Source organism: Podarcis gaigeae, assembly GCF_964106915.1.
Source record: "Podarcis gaigeae genome assembly, chromosome: 7".
NCBI lineage: Eukaryota > Metazoa > Chordata > Lepidosauria > Squamata > Lacertidae > Podarcis > Podarcis gaigeae.
In genome coordinates, this window is record NC_139683.1 from 3,507,952 (window position 1) to 3,527,233 (window position 19,282).

General features: G+C 47.5%; 1 protein-coding gene across 1 annotated transcript in view; it reads right to left on the reverse strand.

Annotated features, from left to right (window-relative positions):
• RHPN1 (rhophilin Rho GTPase binding protein 1) overlaps window positions 1-19,282 on the reverse strand; it is a 62,775-nt gene extending 43,493 nt beyond the window's left edge. Inside the window, exons 1-2 of the mRNA XM_083749165.1 lie at window positions 18,473-19,282; window positions 496-611 (exon numbers count right to left, since the gene is read on the reverse strand). Of these exons, the coding sequence (XP_083605291.1) occupies window positions 496-611; window positions 18,473-18,571 (215 nt within the window). The 5' untranslated portion in view covers window positions 18,572-19,282. The remainder of the gene's footprint in view (window positions 1-495; window positions 612-18,472) is intronic.

The following is a 19,282-nucleotide window of genomic DNA, read 5'->3' on the forward strand; positions in this document are numbered from 1 at the left end:
TTCCAGTTTGTCAGTGTCCTTCTTGAACTGTGGTGCCCAGAACTGGACACAGTACTCCAGTTTACCTTCCCGCTGGAGCGGTACCTATTTCTCTACTTGCACTTTGATGTGCCTTCAAACTGCTAGGTTGGCAGGAGTAGGGAGCAACGGGAGCTCACCCCATCACGGGGATTCAAACTGCCAACCTTCTGATCGGCAAGTCCTAGGCTCTGTGGTTTAACCCACAGCGCCACCTGCATCCCTAATAAAACCTTAGGTTTACCAAAACACTTTGGAACACTGCGCCCGACTTTCTGCATCATGGCAAAAGGTGCAGTGAGTCCTTGGGAAGCCCATGCCCCCCTTTTGATTGTTATTTAGTAAATTTGCATACCACCCTTCATCCGTAGGTCTCAGGGCAGTTCACAGAGTTAAGTTTCTAGCCCTCAACGTCTTGCAGATACACCCGACGATGGAAAGGGGGAAACAACCAGATGGAGACGAAGAACAACAAACCTGAAGAGGTTCTCTGCCCCTGCCCGCATCCTCATCTCCTTGTTGATCTGCTGGTTGATTCGCGCCCGGCGGTGCTGCAATTTGCTGCGCTGAGTCTGCGCCAACGGATCGCAGCCCTGTTGCAGAAAGAGGAGGAGAAACATTGCTTAGCCCAGAGGGACTTCGATAAAAGGTCCCAGCTTCCATTCCTGGCATCTCCAGGCAGAAGGAGACAGCGGTGGCCTAGTGGTTAGAGCAGGGTTTCCCAAACTTGGGTCTCCAAGCTGTTTTTTGGACTACAACTCCCATCATCCCTAGCTAGCAGGACCAGTGGCCATGGAATGATGGGAATTGTAGTCCAAAGACAGCTGGAGACCCAAGTTTGGGAAACACTGGGTTCGAGTGCTCGGCTAGGACCTGGGAGAGAGAGCAGGGTTCGAATTCCCCACTCAGCCACGAAGAGAGAGATAAAACTTTATTCGCATTAGCCAATGGCCATAGCAACAGTAAAACACTACAGTATACAGTGGTACCTCGGGTTAAGAACTTAATTTGTTCTGGAGGTCCGTTCTTAACCTGAAACTGTTCTTAACCTGAAGCACCACTTTAGCTAATGGAACCTCCCACTGCCGCCGCACGATTTCTGTTCTCATCCTGAAGCAAAGTTCTTAACCCGAGGTACTATTTCTGGGTTAGTGGAGTCTGTAACCTGAAGTGTCTGTAACCCGAGGTACCACTGTACGCAGAAAAGGAAGTTTGATGTAAGAGCACAATTTAAAGTCTTGTATCAGCCATCAAGACTTATTGGCCCTTATTCTGATTGCCCCTGCTATGAATCTAGCAGCCTTTGCTGTTATCTGCTCATTTTGATCTGATAGAAGAAAGGACATTGTGGCAGTGGTTGAGTGCCCTGGGATGGTTAGTACGAGTGGGGTGATTATCTCGTTCCTCAGGTCTTTGTGGAGAGTGCAAGACAGGAGGACGTGGGCCGCTGCTTCGGTGCTACCATCTCCACAGGGGCAAAGACGTTCCTCAGGTGGGATCTTTTGGAATCGACCCCCAAGTACCGCAGATGGCAAAACATCCAGTCTTGCAAGTGTAAAAGCACGTCTGTATTTTGGGATAATAAGTTTGTGCAGATATGGGGCCAGAGAATCAAAATGGAGAGGTGGAAAATGAACATACCATGGGCAGAATTTCCTTATAGTGGCCAGGTTGTTCTGATGCTCAATATCTTTTAGACATTGACCAATTAGCCTGTTTGCTTTAGTAGGGCCCATAGTGAGTAGGTGTTGTGGGGATAGGCCACAAGAGTGAAGTTTTGGCTAGACGGTTTTAAGCCAGGCACCTTTATGGGCGTCTTGAAGTACTAGGGATAGTAAACCGGGGGGATTTGAGTTTAGGCGGAGCCAGAAGTTAAGAGTTCTTTGCCAAGTCCGTACTTCTACTAAAGGGAGACTTGCCTCCAGTCGCAATGATGCGTTTGGGACGCATGGCAATACAGAAAAAATCTGCCTTAGAAACTTTGATTGAACAGCTTCCAAAGTGCTAAGGTGGTTACCAGCTTGCGGAGCGAGCTTGGAGCAGCCAGCCCCTGTCTCTCAGCCTAACCTACCCCACAAGGTTGTTGTTATGCCACAACACCTTTGATAAAGGCTGTTCTCCAATTGGAGCGCTCGCAGGCCAGTGTTTCCCAGTTGTCGGTGGTTACACTACATTTTTTTAGCTAAGAAGGGACTTGCTGGATCAGAGCAAAAGCCCGTCAAGTTCAGCATCCTGGATCTTGCAATGGCTAACCAGATCCCCTCAAGATGCCCCCAGACAGATGGCAAGTGTCCTCTTCTGCTGGGCGATGTCCCCTCTGCACCCATGGAGAGTCGTGGTCAATGATGGCTTCGGATTTACGCTGGAAGTTGTAGCCACTTTGTGATTCCAACCTTTCCCCATATATGGGGAGACAGGAAAGTTGCTTCCATCTGTTGGGACTCCCAGCTCCCACCAACCCCAGGCATCACGGCCAATGCTCAACTGGAGTCCCAAAACAGCCAGGCGGCCAAAGGTCCCCCTATGCCTGATACATTTGCGCCCTGGAATAGGTGCGGGGAACTTTTGGCCTGCCAGATGCTGCTGAACTACAACTCCCATCAGCGCTGGCAAGCAGTGGTTGGGGGTGATGGGAGTTGTAGTGCAGCTATGCCTGGAGTGCCAAAGGATTCCCCACACCAGCTCTTCAGCAAAGGAGCAACTCTGAGACTGGCTGCCCCAAGCATGACTTTCCTGGAAGGAGAGCAGCTTCCTGATTGAGAAAATTGATTTTAGAATGAATTGATTTTAGAACAGATTGTGATTTTATGTAAACTGTGCTACTTTTACTATTGTTAGCCGCCCTGAGCCCGGCTTCGCCTGGGGAGGGCGGGATATAAATAAATTATTATTATTATTATTATTATTATTATTATTATTATTATTATTATTATTATTGATACAATTCGGAGCAGGAAAACTGTGTGTGCCACTTGAGCTCCTTGGAGCAAAAGCTGGGATAAAAATGCAATAATTAAGGGACAGGAATCCCCCTATGTGGGGATAGAGACAGAGGCACCCCTTTTGCAACATGGGGGTGAACTTGGCGTCCTTTTGATCCTTTCCTGCTCCCCCTGCACAATCACTGCAATTTCACAGACCATCACTTCAGCGTTTTCATTGCTTGACTATTTAAAAATGAATTTGTTTTGCTCTTACAGCCCTCTTGCTTGCTGCTTATTAATTTGTCCTAATGTTAAGTGTGATCTTTAATCTTTCTGGGGCTTTCTACACTGCCCGGAAAACGCCTGTCCACTGGCCCCTGACAAATGCAAATGAATAAATAAATGAAGTGTGAAATGAAGAGACCAAATACCGTCTTTTTTGCTCTATAAGACTCACTTTTTCCCTCCTAAAAAATAAGGGGAAATGTGTGTGCGTCTTACGGAGCGAGTGCATCTGTGCAACTATTCCAGAAGCCAGAACAGCAAGAGGGATCACTGCTTTCACTGCACAGCGATCCCTCTTGTTGTCTGGCTTCTGAGATTCAGAATATTTTTTTTCTTGTTTTCCTCCTCCAAAAACTAGGTGCGTCTTATGCTCTGGTGCGTCTTATAGAGCAAAAAAATACGGTAACTTTCCAGTGGAGATGGAGACATAGAGACAGGTTTGCTCTGTGCCGGACTTTGGGGCTGTCCTGGAAAGTCTAAGGCGAAGCAACGGAATAATAACAAAAATTAAAAAATAATATTATTTATATTGTGCCCATCTGACTGGCTTGCCCCAGCCTCTCTGGGCCTCTTCCAACATAATAAAAACACAGCAAACGTCAACTATTGAAAACTTCCTGATACAGAGCTGCCTTCAGATGTCTGGGGACGCTGATACTTTGAGCTCCCCCATCATGTGCTCAGATGTGAAATTAAAACCATATATCCAAAAAACCCTTCCCCATATATCCTGGCTAAGTGCCGTTGCGAGTAACGTAACATTTCAATAACCTGGAGAATCTGACCAGAGTTGAAAATGGGCAGAAAAGAAGGACATAAGAAAGGACTGTAAGCTTTTCCAATATGCTGTAACGGCAGCCAGAATCCTGTTGGCCCAGAAGTGGAAACAAGAGGAGATACCGACAATAGAAGAATGGAGATCAAAATTGATAGACTATGCGGAACTGGATAAATTAACTGGGAAAATTAGATATACTAAAGACCAAAAGTTCATCGAGGACTGGGGAAAATTTGTGGATTATCTGAAAAATATATGTGGTGTAAATACAACGCTAGTGGGATTTCAAGAGGCACTGTAAAAAAAAAAAGTATTGTTTGTTAGAAATAATGGGAGTAAGGAGGAACAATGGCAATACGAAAGAAGGGAATGTGTATTAAAGGTATAAACATGGATGATTGTCAGAGACGCTGAAGGAAGTCAAAAACAGTTACAATTTGTTGTATTCGGGATAAAATGTATAATTGGATGAATTTTTTTAAAAATTATATATAAAAAAAGAAAGAAAATGGGCAGAAAAGAAATTGGGAGGGGAGTCCAACGCTCCTCTCTGTCTCATGCAACTTTCGAAAATGGGTAAGGTGACTATCTTGAGCATAAGGTTGCAATTCTGGGCAAGGTTTACTGGGGAGCCGATTCCCACTGAATCCAGGGGGCTGGTTGTCCAAATAAAGGCTCTGGAATTTGCACACATTGGGAAAGGAAGGGGGTGGGGAGACAAGAGAAGAGACGTGGGCTTGTTTTTAAGCGCCCCCACAAAAAAAGGAGGCGATTCAGTTTCGCCAAGGCTTGTGGCAATGTGCAACAAAAGCTCTGCGCACGTGAGAGGGGAAGATCTTTTTGTACTGATGCACGATTCTGGTAAATGACGACACATAGCTCTTGGGATTCCCAGAGGAGCAAAGAAAAGGACCATTGAGCAGGGTGGGTGAGTCAGAGACCCAGCGCGGCAGGCAGATGAGGCCCCACTTTCCTTGCAAGAGCACAAAGGGTCAGCGAGAGCTTTTGCAACACAGCCAAAGGGGGTCAGGATTCCTTTTGGGCAAGGAACAAACTTGTTCCCTGAAATATACTCAGAGTCAAGAGTGGATTTCATGCTCTTTATTAAGCTCATAGTGGTGAGGAGGAATGAATGAAAGTCCCCTCAAAGTATCTGCTTTATATATATTATTTACACAATGGGCTGCACGTGATTGGCTAATTTCGGAATTCTCCTGTAGGCCAATCAGGTTGTGGATTCACTTCTATCTGGAGCTGGATTGGGTGGTTCCTGCCGACCAATCATACTGCTGCATTGTTCTAGGACCAATCAGACTGCTGCATTCTGAATCCTATTGTTCTAGGACCAATCAGACTGCTGCAGTTTGGATCCTATTGTTCTAGGACCAATCAGACTGCTGCAGTTTGGATCCTATTCAACTCAGTACATCTCAGTACTCGATGGCCCTTGTGGTCTCTTCCAACTCTATGATTCTATGATTCTATGATAACATTCCCTGTCCCATAAAACAAATAAATGGCTCAGATTGTTTAGGGGAGGGAAACGTAAGGGTCAGACCAAGTCCAAACCAAAGGCCAGGCAGAACAGCTCTGTCTTGCAGGCCCTGCAGAAAGATGTCAAGTCCCGCAGGGCCCTGGTCTCTTGTGACAGAGCGTTCCACCAAGTCGGGGCCAGTACTGAAAAGGCCCTGGCCCTAGTTGAAACCAATCTAACCTTCTTGAGGCTCAGGACCTCCAAAGTGTTGTTATTTATGGACCTTAAGGTCCTCTGCGGGGCATACCAGGAGATGTGGTCCCGTAGGTACATGGGTCCTAGGCCGGATGGATGAACTTTGATCTTTTAAAGCACTTAATGGTTAATAATAATAATTTTTATTATATATACCCTGCACCAGTCACTCTGGGCAGCTTCCAACACATACAAAAACACCATCAAACATTAAAAACTTCCCAATACAGGGCTGCCTTCCGATGTCTTCTAAAAGTCAGATAGTTGTTTATTTCATCGACATCTGAAGGGAGGGTGCCACCACCGAGAAGGCCCTCTGCCTGGTTCCCTGTCAGCGAGGGAACCAGCAGAAGACCCTCTGCGCTGGACCTCAGTGTCTGGGCTGAGCGATGGGAGTGGCAACTTCAGGTCTTCAGAGCCAAGGCTGTTTAGGGCTTTAAAGGTCAGCACCAACACTTGGAATTGTGCTCGGAAACCTGCTGGGAGCCAATGTAGGTCTTTTAGGAGTTTGGAATAGCCTGGAACAGCCACTCACTGGCTTTCTAAAGGTGTGGCGACATATCTTTATTTTCTTTTGTTCCCACGACTGCCGGTTCAGGTTGCATATCTTTAAAAGAAAACCACAAGGCTTCACACACACAACAAAACCAACCCCTGGAAATTTACGAGGCCTGGGTGGGTCATTAAGTTACATGAGCGGAGCTGAGCAGCGAAATTTATTGCCTTTGAGAGAGGAGGATTAGGAAGGCGATCAATAAAGGAGCAGCAAGGCTTCTCCGAGCCCCGATGAAACACGCCACCAAACGGTCTTATTGTATCTGGCGGGCTCCGTGCAAGGAGAGAAGGGGTCAAAATCCAGAATGGCTGCAGAGGAACGGGCAAGCTAAGGGTGAGCTATTGTCCGGCACGAAATAGGAGAGCCTAGCCTCGCGGCAGGACGATGACAGAGCAGCAAAATAGGAAAACGGTTCTGCACAAAAAGTGGTGACAGCTGTTTTATTCTAGGCGCCCCGAACCGGAGTTCAGTTTCCACTCGTAGACTTTGGACCTCTGACCAATGGAAGGTTCTCAGGAAACGACCTGAGTGAATGGCCCAGAACAGTCTGCCTCCTGGTCCCATGCACACATCACGCAAACACACACCTCAATTCAGGAGCTCAACTGCCTTCTTTTAAATGCTATGCTACTTAGCCCTTAAAGACTTTATTTGCTCCCAGTGCCCCATATCCATTAACTCCAAATTCCTTTTCATAAAATTCCATGAAATATTATCAAAGGCCTTTTCCAGGCCCTCCTGTCTTCCACTGCTTCCCGCAGTTTGGTCAAACTCATGTTTGTAGCTTCGAGAACACTGTCCAACCATCTCGTCCTCCGTCATCCCCTTCTCCTTGTGCCCTCCATCTTTCCCAAGATAATGTGAGAAATATATTAAATATAATAGAATATCTCACCATGCTGACAAAGGTCCGTATAGTTAAAGCTATGGTTTTCCCAGTAGTGAAGTATGGAAGTGACAGCTGGACCATAAAGAAGGCTGAACGCCAAAGAATGGATGCTTTTGAATTATGGTGCTGGAGGAGACTCTTGAGAGTCCCATGGACTGCAAGAAAATCAAACCTCTCCATTCTGAAGGAAATCAGCCCTGAGTGCTCACTGGAAGGACAGATCCTGAAGCTGAGGCTCCAAGGCTTTGGCCACCTCATGAGAAGAGAAGACTCCCTGGAAGAGACACTGATGCTGGGAAAGATGGAGGGCACAAGGAGAAGGGGACAACGGAAGATGAGATAGTTGGACAGTGTTCTCAAAGCTACCAGCATGAGTCTGACCAAACTGCGGGAGGCAGTGGAAGACAGGAGTGCCTGGTGTGCTCTGGTCCACGGGGTCAGGAAAAGTCGGACACAACTAAACGACTAAACAGACACATCTTTTAAAATGTGATCCGCATGAGGCCCCAGGAAGCGATCTGTTAAGGACTTTTTAAGAGCAGGTTCTCTCACTTTGGGGTTGAGGTGGTGGAGAAATGGGCCAGCTGCTCATTGGAGAATGAAACCTAGCTAGCAAAGGCCACAATTCCTACTAGAGATAAGCGCAATTGCTATTTAAAACTCTGCAAGCACACGGCAGCTAAGCCTGATATCCTTTCACTTTTTAGCCCTCTCCCTCGATTGCAGTTTCTAAAATATGTCACAATGCACTTCATTGTACCCAGTTTTTTGTGGGGGGTGTTTTTTTTCTGCAGACTAAAACAGGATCTGGCCATTAAGGTGAAATTCTCCCACACAGAGACCTTTTCAGAGAAGAAGAAAAGCAAAACTAGCGAATTAAGACTATTATGAAATTAGTCTGACGACTGGCTGCAGAAAGCAGTGCTTACCACATCTGCGGAACTCCCTGCTCAAGGAGACCTGACAGTTGTCGCTTGGCTTTTTAGGAAACTTCCAAGATGTTATAAACTTTCCTGGAGCACCTGATTTGCATAGCGCTAACTTGGTGACAACTGCCTTCTCCTGTGTGGTTAAAGCACCCCTGGGGAGGTGGGATTACTTAGGGGGGGCGCTAAGTGGCAAGGGTTCAAAGCAGGAGCTCTACCAATGGGATGCTCCTTGATTCTTCATGAGAAATCCAATACCAGCAGTGAGTGTCCCATAGGGTTGCCATATTTCAAAAAGCAAAAATCCAGAGAGAGAAAACGTGGTTTTTTTGCGGGGGGGGGGGCGACAAAGCTGTTGAGCTTGCTTTTTTCTTTTTCAAAATCTCAAAAAAGAAGAAGCCATTTTTGAGCTATTTCCCCCGCGAAAACAATAATTGTGAAATGGATTTATTTCACAAACTTTCTTACGAATATTCAAAATAGTGACCAAACACAATAATTTAATTACTACAGAAACTGGTTGACAAGAATTACCACGCCACTGTGGCCTCTATTAGTAACACAGCCAATACAGTTCAACTGTGGGTTGCAAAAAAGGGTTTATTCTTAGCACTTGACTCCATGGTTTTTTGTCTATGAGAGTACAGTGGTACCTGTGGTTACGTACTTAATTCGTTCCGGAGCTCCGTGCTTAGCCTGAAACTGTTCTTAACCTGAGGTACCGCTTTAGCTAATGGGGCCTCCCGTTGCTGCCATGCGATTTCTGTTCTCATCCTGAAGCAAAGTTCTTAACCTGAGGTACTATTTCTGGGTTAGCGGAGTCTGTAACCTGAAGCGTATGTAACCTGAAGCGTATGTAACCCGAGGTACCACTGTACCCAAAACCTGAAGCTGTGCTGAATTTTTGAGCTATTTTTTAATGAAATTCGGCAATATCTACACTTCTGACATGGCTTGCCGCACATCCGGATTTTCACAGACATTTTTGCGATTTCCGCCCAGACACTGTTTCCGATGACCAGATCCTGGCTATGTCCGGGATACTGCAGATGTATGGCAACCCTAACCACTGGCTCCCACTGGCAGAAGAAGCAGTGCTCAAACTAGCAACACTTTTTTTTTTGCCAGAGGCTTTAATGCATAAGTCACTGTGTTTGCCACACATTTCCGTCAATGGGTGCAGGAGAGGGCTAGGTGTGTAATAAAGAAAATCTGCCCTTATTCTCTTATGGGGTACACAAGAGCCCTTGTGGAGTCCTTTGTAGGTTCTCCATCGGTAGGAGAAAATAACAGAGGCCAGCCAGAGAATATTGAGAAGCAATGCACCTAGTAAGTCTGGTCTTTATTCCACTATTGCTAGAGGGTGCCCCCTCACAGACAGGAGAAAGGAGGAGGAACCCGAATAAAGCTGTGCCCACCCTTATATAGACATTTTAAATTGCCCATCCTGGAGTCTAAGACCACCCACAGAAACATCATACATATATCACAGAAAGGGCGGTCTACAACAGAAATCTTAGTGCATTGTTTATCTCCTGTCTGGTAGGTTACCTGTTAATGGTCACTTGATTGGATTGCCTGGGGAGCCTGGCCTGTCTTTTGTAATGATAAATACTTAGTTCCTGAGCCAGGTCGCAGGCTCACACCCTACTCATATCTTAAATGTGCCCTTAAGACAGGATTTGTGAGGAAAGAGACAATGGGGAGGTTTCCCACTTTGGCCTTGCAGAGAAATATTTGAGGTCGATTTGTTCAGGACTTTTTTTCTGTGGGGTTTCAGACATGTGGTTTATATATTTATGCATGTGTTTGCTTGGTACATCCATGAACATTTTTTACCTATCTAAGACCTTAAAATTCTTATAACAGGTGCTTGTTCAAGCGCAAGCAAGCTACCGTATTTTTTGCTCTATAAGACTCACTTTTTCCCTCCTAAAAAGTAAGGGGAAATGTGTGTGCGTCTTGTGGAGCGAATGCAGGCTGCACAGCTATCACAGAAGCCAGAACAGCAAGAGGAATCGCTGCTTTCACTGCGCAGCGATTCCTCTTGCTGTTCTGGCTTCTGAGATTCAGAATATTTTTTTTCTTGTTTTCCTCCTCCAAAAACTAGGTGCCTCTTGTGGTCTGGTGTGTCTTATAGAGCAAAAAATACGGTATTTCCCCAATACCTAACACCCCACAGAAGAAGTGCCACATGGAGCAAGCCTGTTTTCTGCTGCTCTGCAGGGCAGGACCTGAACCCATGGCTTCAATTTACAAGAAAGGAGACTCCAACGAAACATTAGGAACAACTTTTTGACAGCAAAAGAGCCGTTCAAAAGGGGAACAAGCTTCCCTTGGGATGCTGTGGACTTTCCTTCCCTGGAAATTTTTAAGCAGAGGTTGGGTGGCCCCACGGATGAGATCCCTGCATTGCATAGGGGTTGGACTAGATGAATGCTGGGGGTCCCCCTTCCGACTTTATGATTTCTGGACAGCCACTGGTTCCTGACCCCCAAGCTAAAAGAACCGCAGCTCAGAGCTCGCAAATGGACTGACGAGAAAAGAAGATTCCACCTAAACATTAGGAAGAACTTCCTGACAGTAAGAGCTGTTCGACAGTGGAATTTGCTGCCAAGGAGTGTGGTGGAGTCTCCTTCTTTGGAGGTCTTTAAGCAGAGGCTTGACAACCATATGTCAGGAGTGCTCTGATGGTGTTTCCTGCTTGGCAGGGGGTTGGACTCGATGGCCCTGGTGGTCTCTTCCAACTCTATGATTCTATGATTCTATGAAAAGAAGCCCAGTCTGTGTCTGTTCCCAACCTGGAAAAAACAAGAGCTAGCTTGTGGCAGGCAGAGAGCCAAAATGGGGAATCGTGCAGAGGAAACAGATGTATTAAGGCCTCGGTGACAAAACAGCGTTATCCAGCCAGGGAGATAACGGTAATGGGCCCTATCACAAGTTCCCCACTCCACTTGTTGGAGTCTCCATAGCAACCCTATCTGAGCCACAATGCATGCAATCTGGCCGGCTGCAGCCGCTGCCTCCATCCCTCTTATATGTGCATGCAAGGATCGTATCTTCCACAGCAGCTTTTGAAATGAGAAATGCCCTTTAAAATCAATCTATCATCTATCTATCTATCTATCTATCTATCTATCTATCTATCTATCTATCTCTATCTATTTATCTATCTCGGAAGGACTGGAAGATTTCCTTATATTTGCATGCACAATGCAAATAATAATACTTTCACCTTGCCAACAAAGGTCCGTATAATTAAAGCTCTGGTTTTCCCAGTAGTGATGTATGGAAGTGAGAGCTGGACCATAAAGAAGGCTGATCGCCGAAGAATGGATGCTTTTGAATTCTGGTGCTGGAGGAGACTCTTGAGAGTCCCATGGACTGCAAGAAGATCAAACCGATCCATTCTTAAGGAAATCAGCCCTGAGCGCTCACTGGAAGGACAGATCCTGAAGCTGAGGCTCCAATACTTTGGCCACCTCATGAGAAGAGAAGACTCCCTGGAAAAGACCCTGATGTTGGGAAAGATGGAGGGCACAAGGAGAAGGGGACGACAGAGGACGAGATGGTGGGACAGTGTTCTCGAAGCTACCAGCATGAGTTTGACCAAACTGCGGGAGGCAGTGGAAGACAGAAGTGCCTGGCGTGCTCTGGTCCAGGGGGTCACGAAGAGTCGGACACGACTAAATGACTAAACAACAACAACCGCACAGATCTGGGTGGGTTTCCCCAGCCGCTCTGAGCCACTCACAGCACATACTAAAGCGTCGAAGATTAGAAACTTCCCAACTTCCCTGCCTTCAGATGTCTTCTAAAAGTCAGATATAGTTGTTTCTTTCAAACGGAGTGGCCTTCAGGCTTTTTAAGATCCGACCACTCAGTCTGCAACAACAGGGTTCGGCTTTAGATCCGCACGCACAAAACAAAATGAGGAAAGACAACAGCTTTTCTGTTATGCAAGACGCAGTCCACTTGTGAATCTTCCAACTCCTTCAAGAGGGTTCAATGATTTGTTTCGAAATACATCATTTCCTGCATTGCGGGGGGCTGGGGGGTGGATTGGATTACCCTTGGGGGTCCATTTCAACTCTGCAATACTATGATTCTATTGATTTTTTTCCACCTAGCACAGGAAAAGGCTTCAGAATTCATACTTCACTAAGCCTGGGTACTTTCCCTGAATTTTCTTCAACCCCCGTAATACTGACAGCCGGTGTGGCACACCAGTTACGAGTGTCAGACGAGGACCTGGGGGACCTGGGTTCGAATCCCACAGCCAGCCATGAAACTCACTGGGTGGCCTCGGGTTAGTCGCTGCCTCACAGCCTAACCTACCTCACAAGTTTGTTGTGGGGAATAACTGAGGAAGGGGAAAGCCAGGTACACTACCTTGAGATCCTTGGAGAAAAAGGCGGGATATAATACAGTAAATTATAACGTCCCGCAAAGGAGCTTAAGGTCCACGAATAATCATAGTTTAGAGGTCTCGGGCCCTAAGGAAGTCAGACTATCCTCCACCAGGGCCAGGGCCTTCTCAGTGGTGGCTCCGACCTAGTGGAATGCTCTGTCCCATGAGACCAGGGCCCTGCAGGATTTAACCTCCTTCCGTCGGGCCTGTAAGGCACAGCTATTCCGCCCTGCCTTTAATTAGAATTCTGCCTTTTATTTCCCTTCTCTTCCCTCCCCCTCCCCTTTTATGAAGATCACCCGCTCTGAGACCCCACAGCTAATTCTCCCCTGGCCTCCTCACTGGCCCAAGTAGGACCAATTCAGCCAGCTAGCCCTGAGGATTATCTAATGCTTATTTCCCCTAAATTTTTGAATTTTATTGTTATTCATGCTTTTATACTGTATTTTATGCTGCTTTTATAATTAAGTGTTTTAAATTTGTTGTTAGCCGCCCTGAACCTGGTTTTTGAACCGGAAAGGGTGGGGTATAAATAAAAAAATATTATTATTATTATTATTGGACAGGAAACCACGCTCCGTCCTTTCATCAAACACCTGGTCTCCTTGGGCACTGGATTCCAATTCATTTTAATGACTGCCTAGATGCAGATCTCATGGGAAGGCAAGTCAAAACACTGCAGGCCTGCATGCGTGATCTCAGTATGTGTGTGGCATTTGCAAAGCCTTTGACATATCCTATCAGTCCGTGTCCCCAATCACAGTAATGCAACCACCCACAATAATCTCTCTCCCCCCTGCAAGTTCCATGGGTCTTTGTGACCTCCTCTGTCTCCTTCTTCCTTTTCTTCCTTGCATTATTATTCCCCGAAACAGCAACTGCGCCCGATATCAACCGGACGGGTTGCCGAGGGCTGCGTGAACTTCTGTGTGCTTTTCTCCTTTTCAATTCTGCTTGAGTCACCAGGGAACAAGTTAAAAAAAAAAAAATCTAACGTAAACCAGTTGGGAGACAACATCAGCCGCCGCCACTAAACCAACAGGTTGGTGACTTTAGGGAAATGTTAGCTCTGAAAATTGTCTTAAGTTACTTGTGTTTTCATAATTGCCAGTAGCTGGAAAAGCTCTGAATTTGGAACACACCCAAAATCCCACCAGAGGCATGTTACATATACTGGAAAAGTTATTCCCGTTTGGAGCATTTCCTTTAGATTTTGTCCACCTGCTGTTAAGAAAGTTGGCAATATAAACAGTAAACAAACATATAGCTGATACAGGAATACAGTGGTACCTCAGGTTAAGTACTTAATTCATTCCAGAGGTCTGTTCTTAACCTGAAACTGTGATTAACCTGAAGCACCACTTTAGCTAACGGGGCCTCCTGCTGCCGCCGCGCTGCTGGAGCACGATTTCTGTTCTCATCCTGAAGCAAAGTTCTTAACCCGAAGCACTATTTCTGGGTTAGCGGAGTCTGTAACCTGAAGTGTATGTAACCTGAGGGACCACTGTAATGGAAGCTGACTTTTTTTTGGTCCATCTAGCACAATACAGTCGTACCTCGGAAGTCGAACGTCTTGTGAGTTGAACGTTTCGGCTCTCGGACGTTGCAAAGCCGGAAATGAGTTTTCTGGTTTGTTGGAACCCGAACATCTGACAAGGGTTCTGCGGCTTCCGATTGGCTGCAGGAGCTTCCTGAAGCCAATCGGAAGCCGTGCCTTGCTTTCTGAACATTTTGGAAGTGGAACAGACTTCCAGAACAGATTCTGTTCGACTTCCGAAGTACGACATCCCTTCAGATGTCTTTTAAAAATTTGGTAGTACTTGTTCTCTTTGACATCTGGTGGGAGGGAGTTCCACAGGGTGGGTGCCACCACCAAGAAGGCCCTTGGCGCTGGACCTCAGTGTCTGGGTACAATTATGGAGGTGGAGATGCTCCTTCAGATATACTGGGCCGAGGCCGTTTAGGGCTTTCAAGGTCAGCACCAACACTTTGAATTGTGCTCGGAAACGTACTGGGAGCCAGCGTAGGTCTTTCAAGACCGGTGTTATGTGGTCTCGGCGGGCGCTCCCAGTCACCAGTCTAGCTGCTGCATTCTGGATTAATTGCAGTTTCCAAGTCACCTTCAAAAGTAGCCCCACGTAGAGCGCGTTGCAGTAGTCCAAGCGGGAGATAACCAGAGCATGCACCACTCTGGTGAGACAGTCTGCGGGCAGGGAGGGTCTCAGCCTATGTAGCAAATGGATCATTGTGGAACCAGGGTTGACGGCAGCTCCCTGTCCGAGCGCACCAAATGCAGCCTTGCCTCTGGGTCATGCGCAATGCCTCCCCCCGACATGAAAACAAACGGCCTCGGTCCAGTATACCTGAAGGAGCGTCTCCACCCCCATCATTCTGCCCGGACGCTGAGGTCCAGCGCCGAGGGCCTTCTGGCGGTTCCTCATTGCGAGAAGCAAAGCTACAGGGAACCAGGCAGAGGGCCTTCTCGGTAGTGGCGCCTGCCCTGTGGAACGCCCTTCCAGCAGATGTCAAAGCGATAAACAACTACCTGACATTCCGAAGACATCTTAAGGGAAGTTTTTAACGTGTGATATTTTACTGTATTTTTGGTTTCTATGGAAGCCGCCCAGAGTGGCTGGGGAGGCCCAGCCAGATGGGCGGGGTATAAATAAATTATTATTATTATTAATATTATTATTATTATTATTACAGAGAGGTACAGCCGTACAGGGAAGGGGAGGGAGGCATAACTGCAGGGAAAGGAAGGTGGCAGAAGTTAGGAAGGAAAGAATACAGGCCTCGGAAATGAATCTGACGCAGCGGTCTTGCAAACATGGCCGCGGAAAGCGATTTTTCCCGTGCATGTATGTCAGCAAATGCAAAGAAGAAGTATGCATGCCAATAACCAGGTAGAGAAAGCAAAATAGGCACCCTCGGAATTTCCAAAAGCTGTTCGGAAGCCAAGCATTAAGCAACGTGTTTACAAGCGGAACCATGGAATGAGAGGAAGAGGACGGCCTCTCTGGCATTTCCCACCAGGCTTCAGACCACAAGGGCCTCACGGGTAGCTGGGTTGCAGTTCTGAAGGCATTTGCTTCGCCAAACCAGAAACTTCCTCTTGGAGAGCCCGGCCACAGACCAGCCATGTGCACCTCGCTCTCTTTTTTTTTGGCCGGGACTCGTTTATTAACAGACACGAATCACTGCCAAAACACAGCCGTCACCCAGCCTGAGGAAAGAAACTCTAGCACAAAACATTAGCCTAAGCCGGTTGGAGAGGGATCAGAGGGCGGCAGAGAGACAGAAAGAGAGAGAGAGGAGGAAAAGGACTGTGGGTTTCACTTTAAAGCACAGCTAATTTGGAGCTGCTCACTGGAAGGACAGATCCTGAAGCTGAGGCTCCAAGACTCTGGCCATCTCATGAGAAGAGAAGACTCCCTGGAAAAGACCCTGATGTTGGGAAAGATGGAGGGCCCAAGGGGACGACAGAGGATGAGATGGTTGGACAGTGTTCTCGAAGCTACCAGCATGAGTTTGACCAAATTGCAGGAGGCAGTGGAAGACAGGAGTGCCTGGCGTGCTCTGGTCCAGGGGGTCACGAAGAGTTGGACACGACTAAACAACAACAACAATTTGGAGCTGCGGGGACGTGGGTGGCACTGTGGGTTAAACCACAGAGCCTAGGACTTGCCGATCAGAAGGTTGGTGGTTTGAATCCCCGCGACGGGGTGAGCTCCCATTGCTCGGTCCCTGCTCCTGCCAACCTGGCAGTTTGAAAGCACATCAAAGTGCAAGTAGATAAATAGGTACCACTCCGGCGGGAAGGTAAACGGCGTTTCCGTGCGCTGCTCTGGTTCGCCAGAAGCGGCTTAGTCATGCTGGCCAGATGACCTGGAGGCTGTACGCCGGCTCCCTCGGCCAATAAAGCGAGATGAGCACCGCGACCCCAGAGTCAGTCATGACTGAACCTGGTCAGGGGTCCCTTTACTTTTACCTTCCAGCAAGTCACACCTGGGGTCCATTGAGTTCAGTGTTGTCTACACTGATGGACAGCTGAATAGGGTTCCAGGCAGGTGGCATTCCCAAATCTCACTGGAGATGCCAGAGAACTGACCTGAGAGAGTCTGAAGGCTTAGCAGAGGCATTGCCACTGAGCTATACCTTTCCTGTACAAGTGCGCTTGGGTCATATCTTCATTTGCCACATCTAGTTTTACCGCTGCAGCGAGGCTCCTCACGGGGTCCCTGCCATGGGAGCATATTCACCCAGTGCTTTACCAGTTGCACTGGCTCCCGGTGGAGTATAGGGTCAGGTTCAAGGTGCTGGTCTTGACCTTTAAAGCCCTTTGTGGCTTAGTACCCTTGTATCTATGGGACCGTCTCTCCTGGTCTGCCCCGCAGAGGACCTTAAGGTCCATGAATAATTGTTTAGAGGTCCCGGGCCCTAAGGAAGTCAGACTATCCTCCACCAGGGCCAGGGGCTTTTCAGTGATGGCTCCGACCTGGTGGAATGCTCTTGCTATGAGACCAGGGCCCTGCAGGATTTAACCTTCTTCCGCAGGGCCTGTAAGACAGAGCTATTCCGCCTGGCCTTTAATTTGAATTCAGCCTGATCTTTTATTCCCCTTCCCTTTCCTCCCCTTTTATGAAGATTACCCACTCTGAGACCCCACAGCTAATTCTCCCATGGCCTCCTCGCTGGCCCAAGCAGGACCAATTCAGCCAGCTAGCCTTGAGGATTATCTAATTGATTTTTGAATTTTATTGTTATTCATGTTTTTATACTGCTTTGATAATTAAGTGTTTTAAAGTGTTTTAAATTTGTTGTGAGCCCGGTTTTTGAACTGGGAAGGGCGGGGTATAAATAAAAAATTATTATTATTGTTATAATTATTTCAGCAAGGTGGGTTTTTCAGAGCTTACTCCCCCTCTTTTCTCACCTCCTGGGGACTTGAACCTCCTGGCTCCCAGTCCCATTTCTATCCAAGTCATCTCCCCACATCCTGTGCTTTATCCACTGCAAAGAAGGTTGCAAAACGCATTGAGCAAGGTCAACATCCAGTCTGCGTTAAACAACTGTTTGGCTTTTAGAAGACATCTGAAGGAAGCCCCGTTCAGGGAAGTTTTTAAAGGCTGACGTTACACTGTGTTTTTAATTACAGATAGGTAGCCGTGTTGGTCTGCCATAGTCAAAAAAAAAAAAAAAAATTCCTTCCAGTAGCACCTTAAAGACCAACTAAGTCAGTTCTTGGTATGAGCTTTCGTGTGCATGAACACTTCTTCAGATACTTTTTAATGTTTTGTTGGGAGCCGCCCAGAGTGGCTGGGGCAACGCAGTCAGATGGGCAGCATATAAAAAATAAAATTATTATTATTCTATCCCAGGTATAATTTTTGTATTACAATTTTTAACCACTTACCTAACCAAAAAGCAAACACAACTTACGATATAATATAAAAATTAAAATCAATATAAAACTAAAGCTGGACAGAAGCTAAAAACATTCGGAAACACAGAAGGAAGTCTGATAAAACCCACCTACTAAAACAGGCCACAATATCTAAAACTCTTCCAGTTAAAAGGCCAAGAGGCTGAAAAGAAATGCTTTTGACAGTTGCCCAAAAGTAGCCAGGGACGATACCAGGCATGCCTCCCTAGGGAGAGCATTCCAGAAGCAGGTAGCCACCACCGAAAAGGCCCCGTTCGCACGTTCCGCACCACCCTCAGCTAAGGCGCATAGAAAAGGACCGCATTTGTGCAAAGCCCTGGCATTTCATAGGAAGCACCGGCAACATTATGTGAGAAGTGACGGTGGATCTCAAGCGGCACATCAGATAAACAAAGGTACCCAATACAACCACACAGTGGGCAACGAGAATACCCGGCTCTGCCACCCACTCGCAGGCAGATTGGTGGCAATGTCAGCCTGTCGCACCCGTCCCCTCACCCCACGTCTCACCTTCCGCACGCTGCCCCCGTCGCAGGGCAGCAGCAGGAGGGGGAGCCCTCCGTCGGCGTCCGCTTCCCCTCCGGGGGGGCTCTCTTCTTCTGGGATCATAACGGCTGGCCGGTGGGCATCTGTTGGGCAGTCGCAGGTGTGCCACAGCTCTGGGTTGTGATCCTGGCAAAGCTCACCGGCTCAGGATGCTGCGAGGTCTTCTGCAGCCGTGGACATCTCCCCGCAGGGCCAGATCCTGAGGGCTCATCGCTAGGAGACACACACACCAGCTTCGTTCAGGTGCTTCTAAGCACCTGCTTGCCTTTTCAGCAGTGCCCACCTGTCGGATCCAAATTCTTCCTCAGAATCTAGGGGCTGGTGGGAGCAGAGATCTACCTTGAGCTGCTTTCTGTGCAAGATTTACCTGCGGGATCTTGCACGGGTCCTCAACGCCTGTCTGAAAGGGGGTGTCTTCTCTAGTCTGGCACTTTGATCCACCACCTGTACAGCCTGGAAATCTCCAAAATCCTGAGCACTTGTTTCCGGATCTCCACCTGGCGGGTCCAAATCTCTTAAAAGGAGGCTGGGGGTGTTTTTTTCGGGGGGTCCCTATCTACCCTTCCCTCCGTCTTGCACCCAGATGCTCCCCCTAAGAAGATGGGGGGAGACGTGTCCCTGGTCCCCCTTTCCTTAGCCCCCAAACCTCTTTGCTGTTCTGGGAAAAATAAAAATACGAAGCAGAGGGAAGGGTGAGTCCGCTGCTCCTGCCGCCGCCGCCGCCGCCACTTTGGGATCCCCAAAGACAATAATCACATTCAGGCTTTTGCAACT